The sequence below is a fragment of the Narcine bancroftii genome, chromosome 4, assembly GCF_036971445.1.
Source record: "Narcine bancroftii isolate sNarBan1 chromosome 4, sNarBan1.hap1, whole genome shotgun sequence".
NCBI classification, from domain to species: domain Eukaryota; kingdom Metazoa; phylum Chordata; class Chondrichthyes; order Torpediniformes; family Narcinidae; genus Narcine; species Narcine bancroftii.
In genome coordinates, this window is record NC_091472.1 from 39,189,101 (window position 1) to 39,213,413 (window position 24,313).

At 41.1% G+C, this 24,313-nt stretch overlaps 1 protein-coding gene across 4 annotated transcripts in view; it reads right to left on the reverse strand.

Moving 5' to 3' along the window:
* The window catches only part of srbd1 (S1 RNA binding domain 1), a 360,487-nt gene that overhangs the window by 317,027 nt on the left and 19,147 nt on the right, over positions 1 to 24,313 (reverse strand). For all 4 annotated transcript variants that reach the window (XM_069931091.1, XM_069931094.1, XM_069931092.1 and 1 more), the window contains 4 exons: positions 11,879 to 12,107; positions 9,032 to 9,319; positions 8,534 to 8,700; positions 7,628 to 7,745 (listed from right to left, as the gene is read on the reverse strand). In XM_069931091.1, the coding sequence (XP_069787192.1) occupies positions 7,628 to 7,745; positions 8,534 to 8,700; positions 9,032 to 9,319; positions 11,879 to 12,107 (802 nt within the window). The remainder of the gene's footprint in view (positions 1 to 7,627; positions 7,746 to 8,533; positions 8,701 to 9,031; positions 9,320 to 11,878; positions 12,108 to 24,313) is intronic.

A 24,313-nucleotide genomic window follows, 5' to 3' on the forward strand; every position in this document is an offset into this window, starting at 1 on the left:
GTCCAGTGAGCCCTTTCAATTTGAGGCTTTGCATTTAGCTTATTTTGTCCCAGCATTTGTGGGATCCATGTTTCAAAGAAACTCACCGTGTCTTTTCCTTCTATTCCTTCTCTCGTTACGTCTACTAAAATTTCCATATGGACGATTTTGTTCATCAGTCCTCTTTTCTCTGTCCCATCTTTTTGCTTTTTCTTCCAGCGCCTGTCTTTTGTTTTGTCCAGCTCAGCCTCAATGAGTCATTCATTCACTTAAGTGTTCCACAACTTATTTAATTTCTATATCTCTCATCGCTGATTCCATACTCATAAAATGATTGCATAAAGTTTCCAACATGTTCAGGATGGAGACTATATCTTGTGCTGACTCCCCAGCTCTGCTGGCTTCACCCGGTCCCAAGGCCCCTGCTGAGTCCTCATCAACCTTCCACTCGACATTCCTGGCTGTGCTGTCACTTCAATTTTTGTTCACTTTGCCTTGATCATTTAGTACTTGATTTATCCATTTTTGATGATAATATTCTGATTTTTTGAGCTGTTAAACCATATTTTTAATACTTTTTGTGGAGATCTCTTTCAAAGCACTTCTGCTCAGCTCATTGGCATGGCCATGCCCCAAAAATCATTTTCTACAGTTATAATTACCATGATACCCAAAAAAAATTGATCCTTTGAAGCCTTCATCATATAGACCTTCAGGTAATCCATGACTTCCAACCTATGTGAGTTGCATCCACCCACACATATGACCAAAATTATTTTTTAAAAGTCTTTATTAAAACTACTGTAAAAGTACATATTTTGTATTAAAAGTATTGTATACAGTGGTGCCTGCTCCTGGAGGCAGCCCCAAGTCCCCATTCCCCGTCAGCAGCCTGAAGTCCCTATTAAAGGTTCATTTGTTGAATGTTCCACTGACCTTGGGCATGCGTGGTGGAGCAAATCCAACTTACTACCAAACCTGAGTTACAACCAATCCTCCAGTCCCCATTATAGTCAAAGTCAGGGACTATCTGTATTTCATTATTAAATGCAGATTACAAGGTTTTCGCTAAAATACTAGCAAATAGGATGACAAAATTTTTACCAAAATTAATAAATATGGACCAGATTGGCTTTGTCAAAAAAAGAAAATCAGCAAATAATGTGGCTAGACTATTTAGTATTATACATTTGGCACAAAAAAGGATTTAAGTGCTGCTGTGGCCCTAGATGCAGGAAAAGCTTCAAATTGATTGGAATGGAGTTTTTTAAGGTTCTGGACAAACTTGGATTAGGTCAAACTTTTATAAATTGGATTAAGGCTTTACATAATGATCCCAGATCTGAAGTAGTAACTAATGGACAAATATCTACTTCATTTCAACTGAAGAGATCAAGCAGACAAGAATGTCCTTTATTATATTATATGTCCTTATTATATGTCCTTATTTATATTAGCTATAGAGCCACCAGCAGAAGTAATTATGAGTGATTTGGAAATTAAGGGATTTAAGGTTGGTCAAGAAGAGAACAAAATTAGATAATTTGCAGGTGATGTTTTAAATATACTTGACAGAACCTGAGACATACCTGTGAAAATTACACTTTAATTTGAAGGAATATGGTAAGATTTCTGGGTCAAAATAAAAGTGAAATTATGCCTCTTGCAGAAGATTATATTCATTGAAAAATAAATGCTCAATATAAATGGCCAAAGGATGGGATTAAATATTTTGAGATTCACGTCGACATCAATTTTTAAAAATCTATATAAATTGAATTAATTGCCATTACTTAAAGTTGAAGTTTTTTTTAAATTAATGACTTTACCTATAGTATTAATAGGACAGGTTAATTGTATAAAGATGAAAATATTTCCAAGAATTCAGAATCTTTTTCAAACTTTACCAATATTACTGCCACAAAAGTTATTTTTTTACAAGAATTAAATAAACATGTAAGGAAATTTCTTTGAAAAATTAACAGAAATATGAACTGGGAGACTTCAAGTTCCAAACACTAAGAATTATTACCAAGTGGCTCAAATGAGATTTCTTACCTCTCTCTTTGGAGTAGAAACACCAGCATGGGTCAAAATAGAGTTAGATAAAATAAGAAATTGATTAGCAGAGGAATATATAGGTAGATAGATAGGTAGGTAGAAAAGTAGAGAGATATAAATAAATAGGATTCAAAATTATTAATTGGGGTTGAAGAGTCACCATTGTTGAAATACTTGATTATTGTTTGGAATAAAAGATGAAATTGGAATAAAAGGAACTATATTACCTAAGATGCCCTTGATTTAAAATCAGCTGATACCTTTTACAATGGATAACCGATTTTTAACTATCTGGTTTGGTAAGGGTATTAAAAATATCAAGGATTGCAATGAACAAGGTCAAATGTTATCATATGAACAATTGAGGAATAAATATGGAACACCGAGCACACTTTGTCCTGTTATTTCCAATTGAGAGCATAAGATGGCCAGATCTATGTCAAGATAGTATGACAAACACTATTAATTTTTTTTTTTACATCAGCTATATTTAATGCCATAAATATTAAATAGAATGAAATCAAATGTACCAGATCAATGCTTTAGGTGTGGTGAAGAGATAGGCACTTTCCTGCATTCAACTTGGTCATGTTCTAAGATAATCCATCTTTTTGGGTGGATTTACGAAACTTCTTATAAAAAGTTACAGGTATAGTATTTCCATTAAACTTAGATAGTCTATCTATTGGGAAATATAGAAGGAACAAGACCCAAACTAAAACTGTCAACATATCAAATGAAATTTGTTAAAATAGCATTGCCTGTAGCAAGGAAATGTACTGCAGTGACTTGGAAATCAGACTCATTTTTAGATATGGAAAGATGAAATGCAAAATTTCAAACCTGTATTCCTTTACAGAAAATTACAGATAATTTGAGAAATAAATAGAAATTATTTTTGCGAATTTGGAGTCTGTATATACAAATTTTGGGTTTAAATATGTAGAAATGTCCTTCCAGTCTCTTAAGTCCTGTGTTAACCTTCTTCCTAAAAATGAAAATTATCATATAAAATCCATTTACTCCAGTGTATTGGGGGCCCAGGGAGTAGGGGGTGGGGGAAATCCATGATACTACACATTTATTTTAATATACTATATATATATTATTCTTTATGACAGGGAGGGGGGAACAAAGAATTGGGAGGAGGGAAGGGGAGAAGTTATAACCATCATATAACAATTTTAAAAATTTCAATTTAAATACTTTATTATATAATGATTAATTACATGTATGGAAAAAAAAATTCCAAAAAAAAAATCATCCCGGTGCCAAGAATAGTGTGGGCTGCCTCAATAACTACCACCTAGTAACACTAACTTCCTCTGTGATGAAATGCTTTGAGAGGATGGTCATGGTCAGAATTAACAAGTACCTAAGCAAATATCTGGACCGACTGTAATTTGCCTATCGTCACAAGTACTCCACAGCAGGTGCAATATTTCTGGCTCTCCATAATCTTGAAAACAGCAATTCTTATATGCAGCTGCTCTTCTTCGACTAGAGCTCGGCCTTCAATACCATTATTCCCTCTGTCCTAGTCAAGAAGCTACAAACTCTGGGCCTCCATACCACCTCCCACCCCCCAACCCTGCAACTGGATCCTTCATTTTGTCATCAGAAGTCCACAGTTAGTACAAATTGGAAACGATATCAACTCCTCACTAACGATTAATACAGGCACACCCCAAGGATATGTTCTTTAGCCCACTTCTCTACTCATTATACACTCATGACTGTGTGGCCAGGCTCAATCCCAATGCCATCAACAAGTTTGTTGATGACACCATAATTGATGGCAGAAAAACAAACAGCAACGAGGAAGCATACAGAAGGGAGAGAGATCAGCTTGTTGAATAGTGTGATCACAGAAACATTGTCAGCAAAACCAAGGAGATGATTGTGGACTTCAGGAAGTCAGGGGAACTCGACCTAACCCTCATTGAGGGCTCAGTAGTGGAGATAGTCAAGAACTTCAAATTCTAGGGTGTCAACATCTCCAAGGATCTGTCCTGGCACCTCCACATTGATGCAATTACTGAGAAGGCAAGCCAGTGGCTAAATTTAGTGAGGTGTCTGAGGAGATCCGGCATGTCAACAAAGACTCCCGAAAACTTCTACAGGTGTACAACAGGAGAGCGTTCTGGTTGATTGGATCACTGCCTGGTATGGAGGCGCCAACTCTTGAGAATAAACTCCAGAAGCTAGTTAACTCGGCCTGCAACATTATAAACATCAGACTCCACTCCATTGAGGCCATCTACAGGAGGCAGTGTCTCAAAAAAGCAGACTCTATCCTCAAATATCCCCATGACCCAGACCACACCCTCTTCACTCTTCCATCAGGAAAAAGGTAGAGGAGCCTAAAGACAAGCACTCAATAGCACAAGGACAACTTCTTCCCCAGTCATCAGATTGCTGAATAAGCAATGAACCAAAGTCAATGCCTTTTCATTCACTATTATTTTTACATTTTATACAGGTGCCGAACCATTTATCTGGGATACCGAACACCAGAAACCTCCAAAAATGCCAGACCACCTCACTTGCAGCCCCCGCCCCAACCCCGGGCCGTCCATCAGTCACCTGCCCACGGCCATCCAACAGTCACTCATCAGTCGCCCCCCCCACCCCCGGTCACCCCAGTCCCTGCCCCCAGTCATCCTTCCCCAATGCGGCAGCAGGGGTGCAGTGCTGCTGAGCCCAGAGTTCACTCACAGCAGTAGCTGGCTACAGCTCAATGCGGGAGAAACGACCATCTTCGTTACCCATAATTCCCCAGGCAGCTGGAACCACTCTGCCAGCACCAGAGCGGTTCCAGCTGCGTCGGGGATTATGGGTAAAGAAGATGGCTATTACTCCCTCAGTGAGCCTGCTGTCAGCCACCGCCGTGAGTGAACTCCAGGCATGGGACCAAGAGTCACCTTTCCACCAAAGGTAAGAGAGGACGGGCATAGGGGTCTGAGCCAGTTTTATTTTAAAGTTATACCTTAAAATAAAAACATGCTAGTGATAGATATGTTCTTCTATGGTCTTTATCTAAATTAACACCCGGTGCCCCGTTTTGCGCAATTTGGAAACAAAGCTAAGGGGAGGGCATTCAAGGAAGCCAAAACTATAGAAAAAGACACAAACATTTTTTTTTAATATATAAAGAATAAAAGAGGAGCGATAGAAAACGATGCTGGGGAAATTATTATGAGTTCCAAAGATACGGCAGAAGAATTAAATCAATATTTGACATCTGTATTTACTATGGAGGCCATTAGCAATATCTCTGACAGACAGAGGGTTCAGGGAGTAGAGTTAGATAGAGTTAAGATTACTAGTAAATTTGTGCTAGGTACATTGAATGGATTAAAGATTGATAAATCTCCGGACCGGACAAGGTACACCTGCGGAATTTGAAAGAGGTGGCTATGGAGATTGTAGATCCATTGGTGATGATCTTCCAGAAATCAAGAGTCTCTGGCATGTTTCCAGGGGATTGGAAGTTTGCGAATGTGATTCCATTGTATAAGAAAGGTGGGAAACAGAAAAAAGGAAATTATAAACCTACAAGTCTGACATTGGTGGTTGGAAAGAAATTAAAATCAATCCTTAAGGATGAAGTTATGAATACCTGGAAATGCATGACAGGATTGGTCCTAGTAAACATGTTTTTTTTAAAAACTATAAAGAGTTTTTAAAAAGGAGCCTCAAGTAGGATGGGCAAAGAGGAGGCTGTGGATGTTGTATGTTTGGATTTTCAAAAGGCTTTTGATAAGGTGGTGCATGTTAAATTGATAAATAACATGAAGGTCCATAGAATTAAAGGGATGCTATTCAACTGGATAGAAAATTGGCTGATAGGCAGAAAGCAAAAAATGGGGAAAAGGCTGGAAATTGGAACTAGGTGTGAGCATAATTCAGCTTAGTGTAGAGTCACGGAACAGACTCAATGGGCCTAAAGGCCTGCTTCTGCTCCTTTAACTTGTGACTTATCGCAAGGAATCAGTTTGTGTCCAATGAGCAACAAATCTCTCTTTGAAAACCAACAAGAACCTTCCTGAGTGGTAACCATTTACCTTTCAAGCACCAAAACCTGCTGAAGATTTATAAATGTCAAATTCTGTGCAAATTATAAGAATTGCCTGCCATCAGTAAACTTGGAGGAGTGAGAAATGAGACTGGTCCGTGAAATAAAGAACTTATCTGAACTTGGACACACATTATATGCACATGGAATTAGAAGGGGTTAAGTAGGTTAGGTTAATTTAATAGTAATCAATTAAAGTTGATCCTGTTTACATGTTGAAAGATAATTTAAAGTAACTTTTGTTGAAATAACCATTTCTCTTGGTGAACTTTTATTGCTGCTGGGTTTTGGGGTCATCAAGGCTCAGAACAGTGTCATCTACAAATCTGTTGGAGCTGGATCCAGTGATGAAGACGTGGGTCAGTATCATGAACAAGAGCAGGTTGAGCACACAGCCCTCTGGTGTGCCAATGCTTAGCATGACAGTGCTCGAGGTTCTGCTACAAACCAGGACAGATGGCAGTCTTTCAGATAGGAAGTCCAGGATCCAGTTACAGAGAGCAATATTGAGATTCTCCACCAACCTCTGAATGATCGTATTAAATGCCAAGATGAAGTCAATGAGCAGCAGCTTGGCATACAAGGCATCGTTATCGAGGTGGGCTCGATTGGAGTGAAGTGACAAGGATGCAGCATTGTCTATGGAACAGTTTCTTCTATAGTGGAATTGAAATGGGTCCAGCATCTCTGGGAGGTGCTTGATGTGTTTAATCACCAAATCTCTTGGGTACTGGTGGCTGTCTTGAACTCTACAAAGACAATAGACTCCTAGAGTGAGGTATCAAAGATGTCTGGCACTGTAAAGGTTGAATCTGCTGCAATCAGGACTGGGATCTGTAAGGAGTTTGTACTAATGTACCAATCGGTACCATGCTGGCCCTCAGTATTATTTCTTGTTTTAAGTTTTGTTCAACCTTTGATATGTTTACATAGGGGGTTCCCTTAAGGGTCAATTTCGGTTTTCTGGCATTTTCTGTGATCCAGCAATGGCCAGGTCCTGACATCACTGGATTAAAGAGGTTCAACCTGTACCAGATTCATTGGCGAGTCGGGTATGATCTCAGAGATCAAATGTGCTATCATCTGACTTCCAGGTCATATTGATATTCTGCATTTGGCCAAGTCTGGAAATCAGATTAGTTATAAAATGTTGTCAGACAGCAGTGCCCAACAAGGCTTCATTTCAGGCTTTCAGTAGATGTAACTAATTCAAGTTATTTTGCGAAGATGAGAAATTTAACAAAAAGTAATTGAGCGATCTACATATCCTGAAGTTTTCAAAGCTCAAATAGTAGCAGTGACAGCAATCTGAAACAAAGACATTCTCCTGGACTTTTATTTGTTGCTAATATTCCAAAAAAGTTAAAACAACCTATAAATATTTCACATGCAATTAAAGTGGCATTTGATCATACCACAGCAAACTGGTAATTCAAGACTTTTATTTCCTGAAAAATTAAATAAATTCATTTTCAAATGTGAAATTAAAAAGTATCTTTTCCTACTCACCACATGTTCTATTTCTTCAACAGTCCTGCAGTTCAGCAGAGTAGTTTTTATACAAGATGTAAGCTTATTTTGTTTTGCTATCTTCTGTAAAGCTGTGTGAGCTTTCTTAATGACAGCCCTAAAATAAATAAAACGAACATCAGTCTTTTCAAACTTTACAATGAAAACTAATTCCCTTCAAACAAGTGAGTTGAATCAAACACAAATTGATCTCAGCAATACAAGGAATTGTCATCAATGTCAAAACTCTTAAATGTGGAAAACCTTCAAGATGTTGGCAGAAGAAAATTCTTCCAAAAAAAAAATACAGAACAGGGTTGCAAAAGTCATGTGGTGCACAAGATGGTGAATAATTGATTCATACCTTCCTTCTCTTCCCCCACTGAAGAAAAGTTAAATTCAAAAACAAAGTGTTCAAGTAATTATAAGTACTAGGCATCGACCTTTGTTGAATTCAAATTATTCTTGAAAGACAAAAACAGGGTAAACAGAAGGGATGTAGTCCCCCAAACATAGTGGTCATTTAACAGGGGGAAAATATTTAAGTTAATTATAGAACGTTGAGAAAAATTTATAAGTTGTGAGGATTTGGAAGAATCAGTCTGAAAGAGCAGTGTTTGCAGAACTTGCTCCACAGGGCATACAATCAAAAAATGTATCACTATATACTACTTTAAAATTTAACAATCTTGTCAACATCTAGATCCAAACTTTCATGTAATACTACAATTCACCTGTAATTGTTAACAGAAAAATAGAAACCTTTTTTAATAATTGGCAGTACAGAGTAAAAACTGCTTTCAAATAAATTATCAGACAAAACTTGTCACAAGTAGAAAGTACAGTTTTCAAAGTTTTACATGAAGCTTTACAATAAGCTATGCTTATTTAGTTCTGCTAACTCACATTAGTTCTTCATAGGTTTGTTGTACTTCTCTTAGAGTGTCAGCATCCATATTATTAGTAAGTTCCTTTCGATAACGGGCAATAAAGGGAATAGTGTTTTCTTCTTTGAAGAGCTGAATAAGATTTGCACAAGCCCAAGCCTCTGAGTTGGTTTGCTCAGATAGAACCTGAAAGCACAATTTGTTACAGTCGAGTACAGTAAAATGAGTACCAATTATCAGCAATTTTATTTGAGATAAATATGAAACAGATTAAATAGCTGAGGCAATAATGAATATATATTTCTAAATATGCATCAGTGGAATGTAGAATGAATAGCTACACTAGACTTTATTGATTTTGTCACTGAGAATATTGGAAGCTGGCCGTAATGTGGATGCCCATGGCAGACAACAGTGAGCAAAATTATTACAAAAAAAATAACATCATATTCCAATTTAGAACAGACCCTTGTCAAAAGGCAAAGCCTGTGTATTAAAAACAGTGAAGAGTACATACCTGAATTATATTCCAATTCATTTGCATTTCCCCAATCTCCACATTCCCTCTTTGGAGTTTTACTGGTTTCCCATCACAGTCTTTCTCAATCTTCTGTTTCTTTAAAGCAGGTTCCTCCCACGTAAAACTTATATCTTCATCCTTGATTTTTCTTTCATTCATTTGTCCACTGGTTGATGGCTGTTCAACTTTTATTTCCATTGGAATTTGATGTTTCATGTTTCCAACATCCGGGTCACTTTGTGAAGGTAATTTTTCTTCATCGCTGTTCACATCTGGCAATTTTTTCTGTGGGATATCATTCATGAGTCATGCCCAAAGACAAATTTCTTTTAATTTTTTTTTAAAATTCAATCTTTTTGTCACTTTCAACAATTGAAATTCAGACTGAACAAAATTATAATTTTACTTCAATGCACAAAACATGCTGGAGAAACTCAGCAAGTCACACAGCAGCCACAGGAAGTAAACTAACATTCCAGGCCTGGTCCCTAATACCAAACATTGGTCACCCTTCATTTCCTATGGATCCTGCATGACTTGCTGAGTTTCTCCAGCATGCCTGTGTATTCCACATGATCCCAACATCTGCAGACTTTTTTTTAAAACTGTAATTTTACTTCCACGTGTTTGGTTGTGTCATTGTTGGAGTCAATCTGACTGCAGTTTTTTTTTTATCCTTTCTAAGCCCAGACTTTTGAAGGCCCTTTATAGTGTATAATTTAGAGTTCTAAAGACAATTCTTTATTCCACCTTGTGATCATTATTCTCTTGAAACCCTATTCATCTATGTTGGGAATATGGGCAATAAGGAATATCACAAAAATCTCCAAATATTCTCACTGAGTATCCTTTTTAACATGGATTGTTGGATAAACTAGGTGAAGGAATTAGAGTATTTTATTTTCCAAACAGAAGATACTGGTTGAAATCAGTAAAACACAGGACAAACTGGAAATTAAATCGAGGACTTCTATACATCATAACTGAGTGCATATCAATTTATTGGGAAAGTTCACAGAAGCATATGAAGCCGTCCATCACAGCTGCACTATGCTTCAATATGATAGATGTACAGTCAGTATTCCATTCGGCTCTCATGATTAAGATTTACCAAGTATGTTATTTGCTTTCTTTTTTCTTGACAGTGTTGTGGCGGGATTGGCAGGAGGTTTCATACATCAACTAATTAATAAATTAATTAAGCTCTTGGTATAACATGCTTCTGTGTACATATAGGTTCTTAAGAATATTATTCCTTGAAAAAAATGCACTACTCAAATGGTCACGTTTTCTGTTTTTATTCAAATATTCAATGACTGTTTTATATTAGATTATTATAAACATATGTGAGCTATGTGTGTGCTGGATGAGCCAAACTTTGCAAAAAATAAAATTAACTTCTTAAATTTACACAGTGGGCTTCTCAGTTACAAGTTTTATATCAGTGGTTCTCAACCTTTTTCTTTCCACTCACATCCCACTTTAAGTAATCCCTATGCCATCAGTGTGCTCTGTGATTAATAAGGGATTGCTTAAAGTGGGATGTGAGAGGAAGGGAATGTTGAGAATCACTGCTCAAGACCCAATTGCGACTGAAATATTTTGCTTAAGAAAAATTGTCATTGTCCCATTTCCTTTGGAGTTATGAAACCGTGCACATAACGAGTCAATTAGGGACGATTAAATCAGTAGTTTTCAAACTTTTTTTTTCCCCACCAACTTAAGCAATCCCTTACTAATCATAGAGCACCGATGGCACAGGGAATACTTCAAGTGGTAGGCGAGAGGTAAGAAAAAGGTTGAGAAAAACTGTTTTATATAATAGCTAATGCTAGAAGGTTTAAAGAGTAAAGGATAGAAAGGAACAAATGATAGGATGATATTGGGATCAGAATGACCATGAGTCAGTAACATAGGATAGATGAGTGACCAGAGAAAATCCAAAGAGGGGGCAACTTGTGTGACTGGTATCACGGACCAGTGTGGCACGGCGAATAACTGGAACTGGGAGCTAAAATATGAGTCACATGTATAGTAATGATTAAGAACATGAGAACATTAATATTGAAGTTGCTATATTCATAAAAGGGTTGACAAATGTCAGGTAATTGAAATTCTAGTGTCATTAGCCTTTGTCAAATCTGTGTTATTTTATTATCTGAGGGAACCCACTGCCCCTCTCCATTGTACACTATTAGAGCAATCTGATGCTGCTTGCTTTCCTGTCCATTGCACCCCAAACTCCTAAGAATTTCCCCGATAGACGACCCAGGTCACCTCAGTCCCATGGAAAGCACGCTGAATTTTATTGCTAGAAGTAGCATTACATATAGCCGATTTCAGGTTTTCCTGTTATATTTTGTGAGAAAAATTTACATCTTTTCATCCCAATGCAATAGTTCTCAACCTTTTTCTTTCCACTCACAAACCACTTTAATTATTCCCTATGCCACAGGTGCTCTGTGATTAGTAAGAGATTGCATAAGGTGGTATGTGGTAGGAAAGAAAAGGTTTGAAAACCACTGTTTTAATTGTACCTAATTGACTCGTTATATGCACGGTTTCATAACTCCAAAGGAAATGGGCCAATGGCAATTTTCCTGAAGCAAAATATTTCAGTAACAATTGGGTCTCAAGCAGTGATTTTCAACTTTGCCACACACCTACCACCTTACACAATCCCTTACTAATCACAGAGCACCGACGGTATAGGGATTACTTAAAGTGATAGGTGAGTGGAAAGAAAATGGTTGAGAATCACCGGATTAACGCAAAACCATCATGTCCAATGATTAGTTGTTTTTTTTTTCCCCAGTTAAAAATGACATCCAAGAACTTGCGCACCATAACAGCCTGGTCCGTGCTTGGTTTCTCTGTTAATTTCTTTCTGGTCCTTTTAATAGCAGTTTTTCCTGGAGATTTTTTCACTGTAGCTTTTTTTGTTGAAGTACCTTCTAGTTTAGGCTTAATGTTCTTTTTAATCGTCATTGGTTTTTCTGCAATAAGCCTTTTTGACTTCTTTGCAGCTTTGGTTTTTGGTACCCATTCTTCTTCAGAATCAGGATCAGAAGTTCTATACAAAAAAAATGGAGAAATGAAAATAAATTAGATTCAAATGAATATGGTCATATTTTTCATTTAACATAAAAACATTAAAAAATTTGAAAATCTTAGCAAGTCAATACAGCAAACCGGAGCAAAAAATAATTCCCTTGTAGCAACTACTCTGGTAGAACTACTAAATCAATACATACATAAGGTTAGTCAACCAAAGACTATTTATTTGAGTTTGCCATCCTTTTATATCCCTCCCATCCCGGGCTTGATGGGACCCGGGGGTGATGTCACTATGTGTTTGCCACCAATCTGCAGGGCTGGCATTTTATAGTAAACATGCTGGGAGCCTGTGCCTTCAAGAAAGAGGCATAGCTTGCCGCTATTCAGCAGGCAGTTCCACATATATGCAGTACATTGCCCAGCCTGCTGCTCCACACGTCCGGTGGTGAGGCGCACCAGCAACACTTCTGTTCAGCCCACTACATGGTCGCTACACTATCGTTTCCCCCCCCAGAATCGGCACCCAAAACAAATGAACTGGGTGCATACACTTTTGGCAGACACCCTCCTCGCCTGTGCAGGGGGCAAAGAATTGGGGGGGGCGGGGGAAGTAGGATCCACATGTACAGGTTTGAGTATGTCTATACTAAACAGATATGAATGCCCCCCTAATGTCCAAAGTATAAACAACCCCCGTCCCTGTTAATCATACAGCCGTTGCAATTGTGCTCCTGGGGCCTGTCTGCGTACAAACACAAAGTCAGCATTGAGGAGAGGTGGAGGCACATGCTGTTTAGAGGTCCCATGCTAGTTGTTTGGAATAGGTTTGCTAACTGTGACACCACATCGAAGTTGCTGAAGCACAGCCAGGTCAGAGTTTGACGAGAAGTGAATGTCACCTGGAACAGAGAAAATTGAACCATAAACCATCTCCGCGGATGATGCAGGCATGTCTTCCTTGGGGGTGATGCGCACTCCCAGCAGAACCCATGGTAACTCATCAATCCAATTGGGCCCAGTGAGTCAGGCTTTGAGTGCGGACTTGAGTTGTCGGTGGAAACTTTCCACAAGACCGTTGGACTGTAGGTGGTATGCTGTAGTGTGATGCAGTTGTATGCCACAAATGTGCACAAGGGCAATCCATAAACACACAGGTGAATTGCACTCAGCGATCTGAAGTGTTTTGTGTGAGAACTCTAAATCTCGAGATCCAATTGGCAATGAATGCTCTGGCGCACGTCTGTGTCGCTGGATCGCAAGGGAATGGCCTCTGGCCAGCATGTGAATCAGTCTATGACCGTGAGGATGTATCGCACATTCTGCGATACTGGCAATGCTCCAACCAGGTCTATATGCACATGTTCAAAATGCCAGTATACCACAAGGAAAGGTTGGAGAGGCACCTTGGTGTGCCGCTGAATTTTTGAAGTCTGGCAGAGGGTACATGTCAGGGCCCACGGCGCAACATCTTTCTTCAGTCCATGCCATATGTGCTTAGTTGGCATGAGCTTGACTGTTGTTCTGATGAAGGGATGAGACAACTTGCAAACTTGGTAAAAAAGATGTCGCCTCCAAAATGCCAGAATTGCCGGTCTAGGGTAGCCAAAGACGTGTCACAAAGCAGAGTTGGGCCGTCTAGTTGTGCTACCAGGTTTGTAATGGCAGTACTGTATGGGTGAACATCGGGATCCATGGCCTGTGCACTGGCCAAGTCAGAGATATCAACACCACCCTGGATATGATGCACTGTCAGTCTGGATAGCACGTCAGCAACCAGATTGTTTTTCCCTGAGACATGACGCACATCCTTTCTGAATTCAGAAATGGTATTGCTGCCTGGCTGACTATGGGTCCGATATTTTGCTGAAGGGAAATGGTAACCCTCCAAAACATATTGGAAGAGATCAAATGTGCTGTATTTCATTTCCGATGGCCATAGGTGACGGCTAAAGAAAGCCAGGGGTTGGCAATGGCCATTAACAGACTGTTCAAGAACTGTGTCCACTGCCGTATCTGAGGCATCAATGGTGAGTGCCAGGGCAGCACTGGGATTAGGATTGCTGCATTGGCGAGAGTCTTTGGCAGTTGTGAACACAAGCTCTGCCTCTGTGGTCCACGTAACTTCCTTGTGCCTCGTAATGAGGAGCTAAACAGTGGTCGAAGAATTCAGCAGCTGTTGGAATGAAGCAGTGATATTTATCATGCCCAAGAATTTCTACAGTCCCTTTAACTATGGTAGGCTTCAGAAAGGCACAGACTGCATTCATTTTGTCGGATAAAGGAAAGACACCTTCGGCCGTGATCTTGTGCCCCACGAAATTGATGGTTGACTTGCCAAAGTGGCATTTGCTGGGATTGATCATAAGTCTGAATTCATCCAGCCATTGGAACAGGTGCCGTAAATGCAGGTGGTGATCTTGCTCATTCTGAGTGGCGATGAGGATGTCATCTTAGTAGGTGTAAACAAACTCCAAATCCCTGCCAAAAGCATCCATAAGCCGCTGGAATGTTTGAGCGGTGTTCTTCAACCCAAATGGCATCCTAAAGAATCCAAACAGTCCAAAAGGAATAATAATTGCTGTTTTAGGAATGTCATCTGCATGGACTGGGATTTGATGATATCCCTTGAACAGATTGGCTTTGGAGAAAACACGGCAATTGTACAGATGGGCAGCAAAATCTTGTTTATGAGGAATGGGGTATCTGTCAGGAGTAGTTATATGGTAATCGCCGCAGGGTCTCCATCCTACGGTGTTCTTGGATACCATGTGTAATGGTGATGCCCAAGGACTGTTGGAATGCCGAATGGTACACAATTCCTGCATGGCAGTAAATTCTGTCTTCACCTGCTGCAGCTTAACTGGTGGGAGATGACGATCCCTGGCGTAAATCGGCAGGCCTGAGGCACCCACATAATGGAACACACCATGGGCCGTTTTGGAGATAATGAAATTAAGACCGAGCACACCAGGAAATTGGTTGAGCAGGGCAGCATAGCTGTCTTTGAGTATGGTGTGCACCCTAAGCTGGCAAACTTGCCCTTTGCTACTGATCAACAGGTACATTTGGAAAGTGGTGGCATTAACTAATTTCCTCCACTTCACGCCGACCATCAAGTCATGGGATTGTGAGAAATCTGCACTCAAAATGGGCTGCGCGACAGAAGCCAAAACACAATCCCAATGGAATGTCGCTCCTCCTATCCTGATCATGATGCATCACATGCCAAAGCTGGGATAGAAGTCCCGCTTGCGGCTTGAAGAGCAAGGTCTTCTCACTCATGTCCTCTCAAATTACGTTGGTGAGAGCAAGCTGACCTCAGCATCTGTGTCTACGAAAAATTTGCGTTTACCAGTGGTATCTTGAAGATACAGATGGCCAGTACTTGTGCCAGCTGCCGAGGCCACTACTGGCAGCTGGCTGTTGCTTCCCGACCCTTTTTTGTATTAGCCGCATGGGAGCATGCATCTACGGGCACTGTTCCCCCCCACCAGCGATGGTTAAAAAAATTCTCGGTGCCTGTTTGTAAGTTTCTCCTCCTTTGTTTAAACCTTAGATACAGGTGGCACGCAGGGCACGGGAGATGTATCTGCTGTGAATCAGGGCTATATGTAAGCATGGTAGAGTCTGTCAGCCTCCCAGGCCACGTCATGGGACAGAGGAAATCCATGTTAGCTATTGGTATTGAGACACGACCTGGGAGTTTTGACAGGAACGGAGTCTCAAAAAGCAAGCAATGAGAATGACTGTCTGCTAATACGAGCATATCATTCATCAGATCGCATGGATTACTGTAAGCAAGCCCTTCCATATTCAAAAGCCACATGACACACTTGTGCCTGGTGAATTCCAGTGTGTCAAGAAGGAACTGACAGAACCTGGTTTATTGGTTGTCTGCTGGGGGTGCGCAATAAATTCACTCACTTTAGCTGCTGTAGCAGCGTCCAACGCCCCGACAACATGCCAAACTTTTGTGTCCTCAGCAGTTATGCCATGAAGATGAAACCAGGGTTCAGCCTGATTAAGCCATACCAAAGGTTGGTGGGTCCAAAAAGGAAGCAAGTGAACTCCCACCGCGTGGTGACAGCCGCTGCTACTGCTATCATTACATCCATGATAACTGTATATGCAAGCTTCGGCTGAATCTTGCAGTCAAGGTCACCAATTGTAGCAACTACTCCGGTAGAGCTTCTTTCTTTGGCTTGGCTTCGCGGATGAAGATTTATGGAGGGGGTAAAAAGTCCACGTCAGCTGCAGGCTCATTTGTGGCTGACAAGTCCGATGCGGGACAGGCAGACACGGTTGCAGCGGTTGCAGGGGAAAATTGGTTGGTTGGGGTTGGGTGTTGGGTTTTTCCTCCTTTGCCTTTTGTCAGTGAGGTGGGCTCTGCAGTCTTCTTCAAAGGAGGTTGCTGCCCGCCAAACTGTGAGGCGCCAAGATGCACAGTTTGAGGCGTTATCAGCCCACTGGCGGTGGTCAATGTGGCAGGCACCAAGAGATTTCTTTAGGCAGTCCTTGTACCTTTTCTTTGGTGCACCTCTGTCAAGGTGGCCAGTGGAGAGCTCGCCATATAACACGATCTTGGGAAGGCGATGGTCCTCCATTCTGGAGGCGTGACCCATCCAGCGCAGCTGGATCTTCAGCAGCGTGGACTCGATGCTGTCGACCTCTGCCATCTCGAGTACTTCGACGTTAGGGATGAAAGCGCTCCAATGGATGTTGAGGATGGAGCGGAGACAACGCTGGTGGAAGCGTTCTAGGAGCCGTAGGTGGTGCCGGTAGAGGACCCATGATTCAGAGCCGAACAGGAGTGTGGGTATGACAACGGCTCTGTATACGCTTATCTTTGTGAGGTTTTTCAGTTGGTTGTTTTTCCCAGACTCTTTTGTGTAGTCTTCCAAAGGCGCTATTTGCCTTGGCGAGTCTGTTGACTATCTCATTGTCGATCCTTGCATCTGATGAAATGGTGCAGCCGAGATAGGTAAACTGGTTGACCGTTTTGAGTTTTGTGTGCCCAATGGAGATGTGGGGGGGCTGGTAGTCATGGTGGGGAGCTGGCTGATGGAGGACCTCAGTTTTCTTCAGGCTGACTTCCAGGCCAAACATTTTGGCAGTTTCCGCAAAGCAGGACGTCAAGCGCTGAAGAGCTGGCTCTGAATGGGCAAATAAAGCGGCATCGTCTCAAAGAGTAGTTCACGGACAAGTTTCTCTTGTGTCTTGGTGTGAGCTTGCAGGCGCCTCAGATTGAAGAGACTGCCATCCGTGCGGTACCGGATGTAAACAGCGTCTTCATTGTTGGGGTCTTTCATGGCTTGGTTCAGCATCATGCTGAAGAAGATTGAAAAGAGGGTTGGTGCGAGAACACAGCCTTGCTTCACGCCATTGTTAATGGAGAAGGGTTCAGAGAGCTCATTGCTGTATCTGACCCGACCTTGTTGGTTTTCGTGCAGTTGGATAATCATGTTGAGGAACTTTGGGGGACATCCGATGCGCTCTAGTATTTGCCAAAGCCCTTTCCTGCTCACGGTGTCGAAGGCTTTGATGAGGTCAACAAAGGTGATGTAGAGTCCTTTGTTTTGTTCTCTGCAGTTTTCTTGGAGCTGTCTGAGGGCAAAGACCATGTCAGTAGTTCCTCTGTTTGCGCGAAAGCCGCACTGTGATTCTGGGAGAATATTCTCGGCGACACTAGGTATTATTCTATTTAGTAGAATCCTAGCGAAGATTTTGCCTGCAATGGAGAGCAACGTGATTCCCCTGTAGTTTGAGCAGTCTGATTTCTCGCCTTTGTTTTTGTACAGGGTGATGATGGTGGCATCACGAAGATCCTGAGGCAGTTTTCCTTGGTCCCAACAAAGCTTGAAAAACTCATGCAGTTTGGCATGCAGAGTTTTGCCGCCAGCCTTCCAGACCTCTGGGGGGATTCCATCCATACCTGCTGCTTTGCCACTTTTCAGTTGTTCGATTGCCTTATATGTCTCATCCAGGGTGAGAACCTCATCCAGCTCTAGCCTTAGGGGCTGTTGAGGGAGCTGGAGCAGGGCGGAATCTTGGACTGAGCGGTTGGCACTGAAAAGAGATTCGAAGTGTTCTGACCATCGGTTGAGGATGGAGATCTTGTCGCTGAGGAGGACTTTGCCGTCTGAGCTGCGCAGCGGGCTTTGGACTTGGGTGAGGGGCCCTACACAGCCTTTAGAGCCTCGTAGAAACCCTTGAAGTCGCCAATGTCCGCGCTGAGCTGGGTTCGTTTGGCGAGGCTAGTCCACCACTCATATTGGATCTCCCGGTAGAGCTACTAAATCAACAAACATACACAAGGTTAGTCAGCCAAAGACTGTTTATTTGAGTTTGCCATCCTTTTAGGGTTGACATCACTATGTGTTTGCCACCAATCTGCGGACCTGGCATGTTTAAACATTGTGGGAGCCCCGCACCCTCTAAAAAGAGGCATAGCAATGCAGAACACCGCTACTCAGCACGCAGTACAGTGTGTATGCAGTCCATTGCCCAGGTGAGTGCACGGCAGCCCAGCCCACAGCTCCACACATCTACTGGTGAGCTGCACCAGTGACGGTTGGCGATACCGCACTATGTGCCCACTCAGCCCACTACATGACCACTATACCCTCAACATTTACATTTCCCAGTGCAGCAAAAAAATGCAATAACCCCGAGTCATTCAGATGAGTTCCACAGAAAAGCAAACACTGGATGAAAACAAATCCAATTTTATGTTACTAATAAAGTTTCTCATTCTTCCAAGTTCACGGATTGAAGGCAATTCTTATACTGTGCACAGAATTTAACAAGTAAAAAGTTCACCAGACTTTGGTGCTCGAAAAGTAAATGGTTACCGCTCAGCAAGGTTCTTGTAGGTTTTCAGAGAGAGATGTGTTGATCCAGGATTTCCACAACTGACGTACCACCATTAGTCATCTCAATGTCTTGCTGATGAAACTTGCCCCATTAGGGTTCTCCAGATGATAACCTCTTTCTATCAGGCTACCACAGAGTTACTCTCTATTCCTTTTATTCCAGGAGAAACATCAGAAAGATAGCATTTCCAGCCATCCACCACTCTGGAGCTTCTGTTTCAAATCCAACAAGCTTCTCCTGGTTTGCTACAACTTTCTGTGTTACACACAGCTCTCTCTCTCTCTCTCTCTCTCTCTCTCTCTCTCTCTGAATCAAAACAGCAGCATGTCGTTCTCTCTCTCTCTTGCAAAACCGCTCACCTTCTCCAGCAAACAATAGGACTTAGTTTTCTGGTCCATCTGTTGTTTAACATGAACAATAACCTCTTAATGACCTCTGAATGAACACTTTTCAGAAAGGTCAAAAGCTTTGCAAAAAGATCCAAAACACACAACCTGGCTATGCTTGTTCTTCCAAGAAAATAGTCCATTCATTTCATGACATGATTTCAATTAGCACCTACTTGTGTAATGTGCATAGCATTCTCCATAGTTTCTGTAATGAATATGAATTCTTCAGTATTTCAAATAAGATCGGTTTTAAAGTGTGTGTATGTAACCTACTCTAATTTTACCAATTTATCTCCCAAAAACATTCCCAAATCTTCCATCACACTAGTTTACATCTTTCTTTCTCTTATTTTTTTTGGTTTTTTTTTTGAGGATGATAGATGGTAGTATAGGGGTGACATTAGGTAAGGGGTATGTAAGGGGGGAGGGTTACATTGATTAAAGGGTGGGATAGTGGGGATTTTGTTTCTTTTGGGCTATGTATTATACATTTACTCCATTCTCAACCAATCGTCAGAACACTTCCAATCTCTTTTCAGTGCCAACCGCTCAGTCCAAGAATCCGCCCTGCTCCAGCTCCCTCAACAGCCCCTAAGGCTAGAGCTGGATGAGGTCCTCAGCCGGGAAGAGACATATAAGGCAAATGAACAACTGAAAAGTGGCAAAGCAGCAGGTATGGATGGAATCCCCCCCCAGAGGTCTGGAAGGCTGGCGGCAGAATTCTGCATGCCAAACTGCATGAGTTTCTCAAGCTCTGCTGGGACCAAGGAAAGCTGCCTCAGGACCTTCGTGATGCCATCATCATCACCCTGTACAAAAACAAAGGCGAGAAATCAGACTGCTCAAACTACAGGGGAATCACACTGCTCTCCATTGCAAGCAAAATCTTTGCTCGGATCCTCCTAAATAGAATAATAACTAGTGTCGCCGAAAACGTTCTCCCAGAATCACAGTGCGGCTTTTGCGCAAACAGAGGAACTACTGACATGGTCTTTGCCCTCAGACAGCTCCAAGAAAACTGCAGAGAACAAAACAAAGGACTCTACATCACCTTTGTTGACCTCATCAAAGCCTTCGACACCGTGAGTAAGAAAGGGCTTTGGCAAATACTAGAGCGCCTCGGATGCCCCCCTAAGTTCCTCAACATGGTTATCCAACTGCACGGAAACCAACAAGGTCAGATTAGATACACCAATGAGCTCTCTGAACCCTTCTCCATTAACCATGGCGTGAAGCAAGGCTGCGTTCTCGCACCGACCCTCTTTTCAATCTTCTTCAGCATGATGCTGAAACAAACCATGAAAGACCTCAACAATGAAGACGCTGTTTACATCCGGTACCGCACAGATGGCAGTCTCTTCAATCTGAGGCGCCTGCAAGCTCACACCAAGACACAAGAGCAACTTGTCCGTGAACTACTCTTTGCAGACAATGCCGCTTTCGTTGCCCATTCAGAGCCAGCTCTTCAGCGCTTGACGTCCTGTTTTGCGGAAACTGCCAAAATGTTTGGCTTGGAAGTCAGCCTGAAGAAAACTGAGGTCCTCCATCAGCCAGCTTCCCTCCATGACTACCAGCCTCCCCACATCTCCATCGGACACACAAAACTCAAAACGGTCAACCAGTTTACCTATCTCGGCTGCACCATTTCATCGGATGCAAGGATTGACAGCGAGTTAGACAACAGTCTCGCCAAGGCAAATAGCGCCTTTGGAAGACAACACAAAAGAGTCTGGAAAAACGACCACTGAAAAACCTCACAAAGATTAGCGTATACAGAGCTGTTGTCATACCCACACTCCAGTTCGGCTCTGAATCATGGGTCCTTTACCTGCATCACCTACGACACCTAGAATGCTTCCACCAGTGTTGTCTCCGCTGCACCCTCAACATTCATTGGAGCGACTTCATCTCCAACATCGAAGTACTCAAGATGGCAGAAGCCGACAGCATCGAATCCACGCTGCTGAATATCCAACTGCGCTGGGTAGGTCACGTCTCCAGAATGGAGGACCATCGCCTTCCCAAGATCGTGTTATATGGCGAGTTCTCCACTGGCCACCGAGACAGAGGTGCACCAAAGAAGAGGTACAAGGACTGCCTAAAGAAATCTCTTGGTGCCTGCCACATTGACCACCGCCAGTGGGCTGATAGCGCCTCACAGTTCAGCGGGCAGCAACCTCCTTTGAAGAAGACCGCAGAGCCCACCTCATTGTCAAAAGACAAAGGAGGAAAAACCCAACACCCAACCCCAACCAATCAATTTTCCCTTGCAACCGCTGCAACCGTGCCTGCCTGTCCCGCATCGGACTTGTCAGCCACAAACGAGCCTGCAGCTGACGTGGACTTTACCCCTCCATAAATCTTCGTTCGCGAAGCCAAGCCAAAGATTATGTATTTTATTAACTGCATGTATTATGGTTTTAAAATTTTAAATAAAATAATCAAAGAGATTGGGTTGGACAAGTGGTAACCTCAACTTTAATTCTAAACCAAGAGGTATGGCAATTTTGGTTAAGAAAACATTAACTGTGAAAATTCAGAGAGTGGTTATTGATCCAGTGAGAAGATTTGTCTTGCTTCACTGTCAAATTTATTCAGAAATCTGGACATTGATGAGTATTTATGCACCAAACATAGATGATGGATTTATTCAGGATACTTTTATTTTGTAGCTGAAGTGCATGAAAAGGTATTGATAGGATAGGATTTTAATTGCTCTCTTGATCCATTTTTGGACAAAATCGACAAGATCAGTCATTCGAGCTAAAGCAGCAAAGGTAACTTTGAATGTAATTAAAGAGCTGAACTTGATAGATATAGTCCTAAAGAAACAGACTATTCTTTTTATTAACAGAGGCCAGAATTTTATTTGATCATTCATTTTGGTTTTAATGGGATGCTTGCTTCCGGAGAAGGACCGATCGGTTTATAGACGGAAACTTAACTCTCCATTGTTAAAGAAGGGGGTGTGACAGATTATGTTGTGTTTGTATTGTATATAGATATGTTTTAGGAAGATAAATTGGGGCAGGTTTTTAAGTGGTCACAAACAAGCATTTTAAAACAGATCTTAGTTAAAATACTGGAGCTCTGCTCTTGCGGGACATGTCAGCCCCAGAGCCTTTGCAAAACCTTTGGAGAGTGCCCAAGAGACTTCACTAATGGCTTGTTGCTTACAAAAAAGCAACAGATGAAAGAACTTATTGGGAGCCGCAGATTGTCTGGAGTGGAACTTGCTGTTCTAAGAGGGTCATGTGGTTTTGCAAGCAGAGAGAGTAAAACAGGCTTTCTCTCGGGGAGAGGGAGAGATCACTTCTACAGTGCTACAGCCAGCAACAGCGACTAGAACAGGACAAGGTGGCAAGCTTGTGGAAAACCTCATTTGGAAGACTGGTTGTCAGTGCTTAGTTCAGCCTGGTCAAAAACCCTGTGGTTCATGCAAGAGGAGAGGACAGGCTGCCTAATGTTTCACTTGAAATAAGGGAAACAAAAAGGAACTCTGTGGTGACCTGAAAGAAAGAGGTGATCATCTGGAAAACCCTGATGGGGCAAGTTTCATCAGCAAGATATTGAAGAGGCTGATTAAAAAGGAATTAGTTGTGGGTGTCCAGTGAACAACAGATATCTCTCTGAAAACCAACAAGAACCTTCCTGAGCGGTACCCATTTACCTTTAAAGCACCAAAGCCTGGTGAACTTTATAAATATTAAATTCTGTGCACAGTATAAGAATTTCCTACAACCAGTAAACTTGAAGGAATGAGAAGTGAGTCTGGACTGTGAATCAAAGAACTTTTCTGAACTTACACATCCATTAGATACACGTGCTTAGAATTAGAAGGGGGTTAAATTAGGTTTGTTAAGTCAACAGTCGTAAGTTAAAGTGTGATTCCATTATCATGTTTAAATATAATTAAAAGCAACTTTTGCCTTGGTGAATATCTATTCCTGCTGTGTTTTGGGGTCCTCTGGGCTTGTAACAGGGGGATTTTTGTGAACTTGTAAGAAAGCAAATCCAGGAAATTTCAGAAATAAATTCTAATTCAGTAGTTAATAAATTTATTGTTCGGGATGCATTAAATGCATATTTGAGAGGACAGATAAGTTTTCCAGCAAAAATTAAGAAAGATTATACGAAAGAGGTTGATCAATTAGAAATGGAAATAGAGGATTTGGAGAAGGATTTACAAAGTAAGATTTTAGATGAGAAAAGAAAGAAATTAATAGAGAAAAACTTTATTATAATATGATTCAGTTATAAAATGGAATAATTAATTGAGAGAACTAAGCAAAGATATTATGAATTAGGTGAAAGGGCCCATAAGTTTTTTAGCTTGGCAGTTGAGAGCAGAACAAACTTCTGTAATAATTAATGCTTAAAGAAAAAACTGAAAGACAAATACTTATAAACCCCAAGAATTAATGATTTATTTAAAGATTTTTATTCTAATTTATGAGTCTACTAGAGATGAAGTTAAAATTAATAATTTTTTATCTCAGATAATTGTTTTTAGTTTGAAACATCAAGATCAAAGAGATTTAGATGGTCCTTTTATGGCAAGAGAAGTCAGTGAAGCACTTGGTTCATTGCAAAATGGTAAGTCTCCAGGAGAGGATAGTGTTCTGCCTGAGTTTTCTTTAGGATGTTAAAGGATTTTTTAATAACTACTTTTATGGAGATGTTAAAACAAGCAGCAGAATTCATTCCTTATTGGAACCTTTATACCAACGAAGGACAAGGATCTGTTAAATCTTATTGTTCAATATCACTACTAAACGTGGATTATAAAAATTGTTGCAAAACTTTTAGCAATAGACTAGCTAAATATTTACTCAATTTAATTCATATGGACCAAACAGGATTTGTCAAAAAGCAACAATCTAATATGGCACGGTTAATTAGTTTAATTCATTTAGCTCAAAAAAGGTTATTTAAGTAAGGCAGTAACTTTGGATGCAGA